The sequence below is a fragment of the Perca fluviatilis genome, chromosome 16 (genome assembly GCF_010015445.1).
Source record: "Perca fluviatilis chromosome 16, GENO_Pfluv_1.0, whole genome shotgun sequence".
Taxonomy (NCBI): Eukaryota; Metazoa; Chordata; class Actinopteri; order Perciformes; family Percidae; genus Perca; species Perca fluviatilis.
In genome coordinates, this window is record NC_053127.1 from 31,410,715 (window position 1) to 31,420,921 (window position 10,207).

At 43.5% G+C, this 10,207-nt stretch overlaps 1 protein-coding gene across 1 annotated transcript in view; it reads left to right on the forward strand.

Moving 5' to 3' along the window:
• Positions 1-9,570, forward strand: part of sim2 (SIM bHLH transcription factor 2) — a 30,691-nt gene extending 21,121 nt beyond the window's left edge. Inside the window, exons 6-11 of the mRNA XM_039777900.1 lie at positions 354-553; positions 1,261-1,367; positions 2,440-2,587; positions 2,674-2,863; positions 3,754-4,081; positions 8,168-9,570. Of these exons, the coding sequence (XP_039633834.1) occupies positions 354-553; positions 1,261-1,367; positions 2,440-2,587; positions 2,674-2,863; positions 3,754-4,081; positions 8,168-8,940 (1,746 nt within the window). The 3' untranslated portion in view covers positions 8,941-9,570. The remainder of the gene's footprint in view (positions 1-353; positions 554-1,260; positions 1,368-2,439; positions 2,588-2,673; positions 2,864-3,753; positions 4,082-8,167) is intronic.
• Positions 9,571-10,207: the final 637 nt, after the last annotated feature.

A 10,207-nucleotide genomic window follows, 5' to 3' on the forward strand; every position in this document is an offset into this window, starting at 1 on the left:
ACTACGGCAGAAGCCGCATTGTATTGGGGCATCTGAGCGACAAAAATAAAATAAAATAAAAAAGTTCTATTTGTTTGGCGATTGTGATCATGGATGGATAATATGGCAGTAGCTGGACAGCCCAGGGATAACTGGTAGCAGTAGTTGCATAATGGTAGTTGCAAAGTTTAGGGAACACTGAGCAACCTTAGTTCAAAACACAGTCTGCTCTCGAATAAAGTGCAGTTTGGTTTCCAAAGTACCAAGATCTTGTGTTTGGTAAAATCCCTTTAAACTTTTCCCATCACCCTGAATTCCTTTTGAAAGTGTAAACTTGTAATGAATGACATTGGTGTCATGCTGTGGTTTCCCAGGTGATCCACTGCAGCGGCTACCTGAAAGTGCGTCAGTACATGATGGACATGGCGCTGTATGAATCCAGTTATCAGACTGTGGGCCTGGTGGCAGTCGGTCACTCCCTGCCCCCCAGTGGTATCACCGAGATCAAACTCCACAGCAACATGTTCATGTTCCGGGCCAGCCTGGACTTAAAACTCATTTTCCTGGACACAAGGTAGGAGGGAAAGCTTGACTGAGCGGGTTGATAGAAAAATAGAAAAAGCCATGATATCTTGATGATCCCTGTATGGAATGTGAAATCATAAAAACCATCACAAATAGTCATTTGTAATTACAGAACAACCCTTTCTACAACACATGCATAAGACACCATGTTAAAGGATTTTGAATGATGTAGCTGTTAACCCTCTGAGGACGAAAGACACACCGGCGCGTCCAAATGAAAAAAAGCGATATTACAAAATTTCATTTCAGACATTTATTTACTATTTGAATCATATATAACCTAAGACTTTGGTAAACTCATTTCAAGCACCGAAACAATTTGTACAACACATCATAAGTTAAGGTTTGTTTTCAAAAGAGATTTGAGGACTTTCAAAAAGCCAACATTAACGCTATAGCTTTAGCGCCAAATTATCTCTTTAAACATTGCTCTAGAAAAAATGTGGCCGCCACAATACGGAAAGCTGAGTTTGTTGTGAACATTTTTGATATGAAACACATGGGACCAATTATATGCAAATACCCTAAAAAAGTAAATTTAAGAAGATGTGTGAAAATGCCCTTGGACCTCAGAGGGTTAAATATGTAGATTGCTGGATTGTTAACTAAACATTATGATGCACTTGAGCTTGAACCGATGTCCAAATCCAGCCCTGACTGTTAGCCTGTGCCTTCTCTCCTGTGTGCTGGAGCCAGGGTGGCAGAGCTGACAGGCTTCGAGCCTCAGGACCTGATAGAGAAGACTCTCTACCACCACGTCCACGGCTGTGACATTTTCCATCTGCGCTATGCTCACCATTTATGTGAGTCCCCGAAAATCCTTAGTCACTCTTGGGTGGGATGGTAAGTGGAAGTTAAGTGACAAATCAACAGTGTAATGGCCTCAGAAAAAAAACAGCAAGCTTGAACCAGAGAACATGACTGACAGGCAGACAGGTTACAATAAAAGTTCACATTTACCTGAATCAAAAAACACAGGCAAGGGTCAAAACCAGGAAGGCAGTCAGAACAGGCAAACTTATCCAGAAAGGGGTGAAGCAGAGAACCAACTATCCGTGTTTAGTTAAGTTTAGTTAAGTTAAGTTTAGTTTAGTTTATCGGTTTTACACATATACAAATACTACAGATTATTGTACATATAATCAATAAAAGATGTGATGGAGAAATGCAAAAAACCCTCAGAGGGGCTTAATCTGGGCACTCTCCAATGCATAATCCAATTAAAATAGAAAGAAACTGAAATACTGATAAAGAAATTCAAATACTGATAAGATCAGGTAGGCAGAATCAGGCAGGCAGAAAAAGGCTTGAACGCTATAGGGTGGATGCAAACTGAACAATCTGGCAAAGACAAAGTGGGTAATGGGCTGGCAATTATACTGCAAGACTAAACCGGTGAGAAGGTGGGTGGGGGTGGTCAGGTGATTGGAATGGTGGGAAACGGGGTTACTGCAGGGCAGGAGGATGTGGATGGATCTGAAATGACAGGAGACATAGTATATTGCACACACAGGGCTTAAACTACGTAAACAGCTATTTTGTATGTATTTGTGTCCGTTTCTGTATTTAGTGTTTATTTCTTAATAACTGTCCGTAACTACTGGATGTGTGGTAAGCATCTGTTTGCTATCAAGTTCACCATATAAAACTAAAATAATATGTCAATATTTTGTTCACAGCTTGTTTCTGCTGCCCCCAAGTGGCTAAATCATCTAGCTATTGCAGGTTTAAAGTCCGTTGAGAAGTGTTCTTCTTTGAATGACTGATGCATACTGCTGGTTGTTAAAAAAAGAGGCCCCTCCTGTGTGATTCTAAGGGGCTGAAGTCAGATTTGACCATTTTTCTCTTTGATCCGGATCTTTGTGTTCCCTGTAGTACTGGTGAAGGGGCAGGTCACCACTAAGTACTACCGCATGTTATCAAAGCATGGCGGCTGGGTGTGGGTGCAGAGCTACGCCACCATCGTCCACAACAGCCGCTCCTCCAGACCTCACTGTATCGTCAGTGTGAACTACGTCCTCACGTGAGTAGGCGCCCTCCTAATAATCCATGTACAACCTCCAGTTAAACCGGTACAAAGCTACACAGGGCCTGCCTGTTTGCACACAGTGACATCGAATGCAAGGAGATGCAGTTATCCGAAGACCAGAGTCGAGCCACTAAGCTCGGTCTCGGTCTCCCTTCCACTCAGGACCACCGCAAACAACTCCGAAACAAAGCAGTCAAGATGAAGCCCAAACCCAGAGCTGCTCCCTATCCTGAGGTGGGACTTCCACTTGGCTTACTGAGTGAACAAAAGGTGAATATTTTCACAAAGTTATGATGGAAAATGGTTTGTGTCCCCATGTTAAAGCTTTAGTGCGTAACATATTTGTATATATTAATGAACGTATGTTACATTCAAGCAATTGCCAAAATGAGTTGATACAAAGCTAATTAAGACTATCAGCTCCACACAACTCTCTCTGGATTTCTCAGTATGGCTTAGAGGATGGATACCCGAACCGAGCCGGGTCGGGCTCAAAAATAAATATCTTAATGCCTGTCGGGCTCGGGCCGGGTTCGGTTACTGCTCTGTCGGACGCGGGCCGGGCTCGGACAGAAAAATGCAGGCCGAGCCGCACTCTAGTATGGCTGTGTTTAGAAAATAGTGTCGTCCAGCGACTTTCGCTCGCAGAAGTTGTTTTTTTTCTCCGCCTTTAATGGACAGGACAGGCGAGAAACAGGAGAGAGAGAGGGAAGACATGCAGGAAATCGGCACAGATCGGACTCAAGCCCTGGACCTTTGCATCGAGGCATAAACCTCTCAGTATATGTGCACCTGCACTACCCACTGATCCAACCTGGCCACATGCGCAGATGCTTTGAGAGGAAATAATGACCTCTTCTGAAGAGTCCACCATGTTTTTTTGTAATCCTCCGTGTCCTCCTTGGTTACTAGCAACTGTGTGGAGGAGGGGTGGGGGGTGTGCGATCACAGAAGGCTTGTATCATGTGGACACGCCGACAGTTTTGTTGTCATTACTTAGAATTCCTCATGGGTGGGGGCAGAAACTACGTGCTATAGCTTTAAAGAAAATTATATAATCTTGAGCATGCAATTCAGATCTTGAAGTGCTGCTACATATACAGCAGTAGCTTTGTTTTCGGTAACCTTCTCTATGCTGTTTTGTGTTTGTTCATGGATAGCAGCAGGCTGCTAGTGTCTTCCAGCCAGACCGCTCGAGCTGCTCCCCACAGAGGGGGCTGTGGAAGGAGAGATCCCCGTACCCACTGACCCCATGCAGGGAGAGGAGCTCCAGCTTGAGCCCGGAAGCAGGCCAGGTGTCCGGCTGCGGCCCCACTTGCAACCTGACCCTTCACTACCCCTACAATCACCGACATCTGGAGGCTCAGAGCCAGCTGCCGTGCTCAGGCCCGTCCTCCCAGCTGGCTCAGCAGATCATCGGCTCCCTGCACAGCAGAGGGTCCGTTGGCTGGAACATCAGCAGCCCCCCAGCACCCAACAAATACGCAGGTACACTCTTTATCAAACAAAGGAACCACAATTAAACCTCATTAAAGGAGAATTCCGGGCAATTTTTCACGTTAATCTTGATCGCTATAAATATGCGAGTACTGTCGATAGAAGAAAAAAAAACGACCCAAATCAGTGCTGGCAACACGGAGTAGCTGCAGCTATGTCTATGAGCTAAAACGACAGTTGTCGGGGCATATTTTAGAGTGCATTTGTGCCTATTAACAGACACAAAATGCAATTCAAATGTCTGTGCAAGATAAACAGGGCCCTTAAGTGACAACAAGATGCGTTTTCAACTCAGACATTGTTTAAATTCACCTACCCTGTCTCTATCCTGCTGGTAGCTAGCTCGCCCTGCTAGCTGCAGCTACTCCGTGTTGCCAGCACCAATTTGGGTCGTTTTTTTTTCTATTGACAGTACTGCATATTTATAGCCCAGTCTCACGACAGTTCGTGTAAATGTCAACGTTATTCTTAATCTATTGATACGTGTTCACGGAGACGTTTTTGTCGGTTTTTACGTGGTGGACAACACGAAAATGTGAAGTAATGTATTTCAATGGGAAGCATATTTTGTGGCCACAGCACGAAAATGGTAGGGAGTAATATAAAAGCCGAAAATCCGCGTAGGGAGGATGGTCGGGGTGGTGGATGGGTCAAACAACACAGGACTTTCACCCGGGCGACGGGGATCGCGTCCCGAGTGTGGCGCTTTGTTTCCCGGGGATGGCGTCCCTGCGTGTGGCGTTTTGTCCCGCGTGTTACTGTGGCACGTCTCCCGGCGTTTAAGGCACCCTTTCCCCGTAAGGTTTTTCCTAAACCCAACCGCCGCCATCCCGTTATTGTGGCGCGTCCCCAGCGGGCCGCCTGGCCGGCGCCTCCCGGCTTATGGAGCTTCCTTTTCGGCCGCCTCCCGGCGTCCTTTCCCCGAGAAAATAACGTGACATTTACACGTAAAAAACGAGAAAAACGTCTCTGTGAACACGTATCAATAGATTAAGAATAACGTTGACATTTACACGAACTCCCGTGAGTCCGGGTTGTTATAGCGATCAAGATTAACGTAAACATTGGCCGGAATTCTCCTTTAAGAGGTAATTGTACAATCTGTATGTGTTTCTTGTATTTATTACATTTTACCTTAATGTTGCCCTCATTATGGAAAACAGCTCTTCTGTCTCTGATCCACAAAGGTGGTGATACCTAAACAACTACTGGCCTCTGTCCTAAAATTCTAGAATCACTGGTTCACAGTACGTGCCTTGCTGGAGGAAAATAATGTCCTTCAACCACAGCAGTCAGAAAGTTAGACGTGCTCACAGTACAAATGCAGTGGATAACATTGTCAACTTACTTCATAAAAGGCCATCTTTGTAGATGTCTCCAAGGCTTTTGATACCTTACTGTAAATCAGTTTATTTATGACACGTACTGTATGGTTAGCCTGTTTACACTTCTGGCATTGTGGACATTTGGTTTTTGCACCTTATTTCCAATCTTTATTGTTTATGTGCACTTTTTACAATTACACTATTTCCTAAAAAGGGAAAGTTCTCTGCGCTTCTGCAGACCACAACATTCCAGTTCAACCAAGGCAGGACACAACAGTGTAAAATAGCAAAAAATTGCCGGTGCAACACAGATGAAATAAAACCATCAAGTAAGAAGACATCTGTGTTGCACCGGCAATTTTTTGCTATTTTACACTATTTCCTACTTTGTACTGCAACTGCTGCACCACAGTGTGCAGTGGATTAATAAAGGTCTATCTTATCATACTTTTTGATACCGCTGATCACAACATTTTGTTAAAGCCTCTGAACACCCACACAGGTGTTTTCAGTTGTGGCTGATTAGACCTCTGCTCAGGTTGAAGGCAGGCCAGAGCTTAGATGGGGAACTTTTTAGGTCACAGATCTTCATCTACCAATAAGAATGATAAAGCTGTCATTTGTCCCGCCCTAACTGGTGCAACACAGCTAACAGCTGCCTCAGGAAGACGTCAATCAATCAGTCTATACACACCCCACACAGTCCTGGGAAGCGGTCTAATCAGCCACATTAACTGGAAACACCTGTGTGGGTGTTCTGAGCCTTTAAGTTAGCTGCTTTTCATGGGTTTTGACAATTCTGCTTACAGCTGATTCAGATCATCAATAGTACCTATTGCAATACTTACTTGACTTGCTTTAAAATAAAATAACTTAGTCATCAGCAAGTTGGGTAATAGGAATTCCTCAATTCCCTTCTATTTCACTATTTTTAACATGTGTAGTAAGAAGTTGTGCACATAGAAGAAATAATTATAGCGATGCAGGGCAGCTCTGTCTAATTTCTCAGCCTAAATTAATTCTTGCAGATGTGCCTCTTTTTGACCTAACAGAACTATTACAGTTTGCATATATCGTCCTAAACGTTTCACAAAAGACATCACTAAAGCCAAGTTTCTATGCTAAGAAAAAATTAAGTTATGCCTATGGTATCAAAGGCTTTATACAAATCAGGAAAGAAGATTAAACTGTCATCTGGAAAGTCATTAAGTCTAAGCCTAATATTGTTATGAAATATGTCCTTTTTTTCCCCCCATAAAACCTGATTGATTGATTGGACATGATTAATCGCATCAGGTCCATTTCTGATCATTTTGGTGCCCTTGGTGAGACTTTCCACTGGTGCCCCTGAGGGGATTGCACTTTTCGTTATAATACTGTATGACAATTATAATATTTTTTAAATATTATATATAAATTGAACTTTATTAAACTTCATTCGACTTCTGTTCTGTGTCCTGTCATCAACATTTGTCAACTCTAGTCTCTTTTATTATGACTCTGGTGTTGATTCATGTTTGGAATATGATATGTAACATAACCTGTCATTTCTGTTCTGAGGTCATGGTATTATCATAAAGACTTTCACTTATGGATGTCCTGATCACTATCCTTCACAGCTTACAGTGCACGTTTTAGCATTAGGAGAATATTCTTTCCTAAAATATATTTGTATAGTGTCCTGTAGTATGTTCTATGATATCCGTACAGAGTCAGTGTGGATCTGTTGCAGGTAGGTCTGGATATAATTTAGACCTTCTTTAACTTCAACTTTAATAAAATACTGAAATGTTCAACAAGTAGCAGCAGTTTAGAGAAGTGCTGCAAAATGGGATTACCAACGACATCAACAACAAAAAGCTGGTAACTAAACATTGCTGCTAACAGGAAGCACATTGGCCACATTAAAAAGGTTTAGCACATTTTAGAAATGTCCACACATGTCCACACAACAGGCATGCCTGTGGTTTTTAAGATATGTCTGCTTGGGAGAGTGTTTAAAGCTTCATTTCAGAGGTGGAATGCTGGCTCAGTGTAAGGCCCCATCTCAGAGAATAATAATGTGTCGCCAGTTGATAGTTTTTAGTTTTGGCGGACAAAAACATGAACCTGGATATTAGTGTAACATCATACCACAATTAAAAAAATGCAGTGGGGGAATGTAACTAAGTTCATTCACTCAAGTACTGTACTAAAGTACAAATGTTGAGGTACTTTTACATAACTTGAGTCTTCTCTTTTCATGCCACTTTCTACTTCTACTCTGCTACATTTCACAGAGAAATATTGTACTTTTTACTCCACTACATTCATCTGTTACAGCTTTAGTTACTAGTTACTTTACACATTAAGATTTCTGCACACAAAACCCATGTAGTTTATAAAATCTGATGTTTGATTCTAAAGTAAACTAGCCAACAATATAACGACTACAAGTCCAGCTGAGATGATGAGACCATTAAACACACAACTGGTTGGATCCTTTACTCTTTCTACAATGGGAGGAGAGTTCTGCATTGAGTACTTTTACTTTTAATATACTTTTAAGTAACATTTTCAATGCAGGACTTTTACTTTTACTTATTTTTTTACAGTGTGGTATTAGTACTTTTACTTTTGTAAAGGATCTGAATACTTGTTCCACCACTGAAAAAAATGTATCTCTTCAGAAATCTTTATTCATTAACACACTGCCTGATCTGATGCTGCCTTCTTTTCAGCCTCTAATGAATACTGTTCCCCCCCACCCCAGGCCCAGTGCTGGCAGCTGACCGTAGGTACCCTGATGAGCTCTACCACGATTGTCCCAGCAGCACCAATCCACATGCTACCAGCAGGCTGAAGGAAGAACCCTACGAACATTACATGCTCGTCCACGGCGAGGTGTCTGAGCTTTGTCCACACCCCCGCCCTCACGCCAACAAGGACAGTAAGCCTTTAAACCCGGAGGTCCAACATCACACAAGAGGTGGAGAGGGGCCCGGAGGTGACCGGGCCTTTGCCTGCCCTTTGCTCAGCGGCCTGGTACTGGGTAAACCTGAGCAGGGCGGCCCGCTGCACAGTGTGGGCCAGCCTCTCCCTGTGCAGATGGCGCTGGAGCAGCAGAGGAGGAGGCGGTGCATGATGGAGGCTCCGTACAGCCACCCAGCTGCAGGATATCCACACCCTGCCGACGGCCCCCAGCACCAGCAGCACGGAGCAGCCGCGGAGCCGCTGCAGCCCAGAGCTGCTGGGGACGACCGGAGGATGTTGATAGGTATGGGGGTCGGGGTGGGACTTCCAGCCCAAGCTCCTTACATGTCTTTGAACTTCCATAAGGTCTTGGGCAAACACGGTTCAATTAAAGCCCCCGCTTTTGCCACACTGAGCCATATAACAGACGGCCACAGTTGCCACGGTAAAGAGACGGCCTCTTACAGCTGTAACAGCCAGAGCCAGAGTCCCAGCTCGGGCTCGTCGCCGGACAGCCACAGAGAGATCCCACATTACATCGGCACATCCGTCATTATCACAAATGAGAGGTGACCCATGCAGGACAGAAGCTCCGGAGACTCTCAAAGCCATAAGTCTGACTGCTTCAAAGACTCCAGCCAGGTTGAGCAGGGGTGTCGGACTGGGGGTGGAAAGGGGACTGAGTACCCAGGCCCCTCATGTGAGAAGGGGCCCCAAAAGATGCTAGAATGAATAGCTGTGGATGTGGGGAGAGGCCCATAGAGAATGCCTTTCTACAGGGGCCAGTATTTTGTGATACACCCCCTGAGGGTGAGACTTTCATTTTGCACTCCTGCAGGATAGTTTGACACGCAATAGGGCATTACAGCTGTAAGCTGCTTTTTTTTTCTCTCCCATGTTGTACGTCCTATAAAAGATCAACCTGAACATGTTCTATAGAATATATATGCAATACAGCTTTCGCAGGAATCTTATTCACTTTTTCTTTTATTATTATTATTATTCAACCCAAACTAAGGGCCTAAACATTATATATTATTTGAACCTTGTTTCGTTCTTAAATAAAATATTGGTTTTTTTTATTTAAATTTGCATACATGGAAATATCATGTCTAACTTGGTAGGTTCCATAGTAATGCCAAGCATACATCAATAAACAAAAAAATCTCTCTCAATTTTTTTGGCAAATAAACAGATTTGCAAATCCTGCACTCGACCCAGTGTATAACTGTGTGTGTGTGTGTGTGTGTGTGTGTGTGTGTGTGTGTGTGTGTGTGTGTGTGTGTGTGTGTGTGTGTGTGCGTGTGTGTGTTGAGGTGCAGCAACAGGCCTCCAGCACAGCAGCTCTTGAGAGTAAAATAGCATTATATTTAGGCAAAGGATTTTTTTTCTTTAAATGCTCTATTTATTCGACATTATTTATTTATTGCCTAACTTCAATCATGTATCAGGCATTAACAACAATATGGTGCAATAGAGTGGGCAGCCAAGGGAAGTGTTCAGCAGAATGTAAGTCAGCAGCCGTTAGAGGCTCAGACATTCATCACACTCAACTCTGGGGCTGAGTTGGCATGCGGATATTGGAATTGGTATCATGAAAACATGTCTTTCAACAACAAAATAAAGCTTTTTTTTTTTTTTTTTTAAAGAAAACTGTGGTTCATTACAAGTTGGGTTTTATTTCCATAGCTCTGGCCATGTACCCTGGAAACCCATAGTTCTCGCGAGAGCACAATTTGAATTTGCTCAGCGAGTCACTCTGGCATTGAGTAATGATGCTCATTAACTATGCCCTTGTAGCCGAGCTGCACCAATCCCATCGGTGTATTTGATCAAGGCG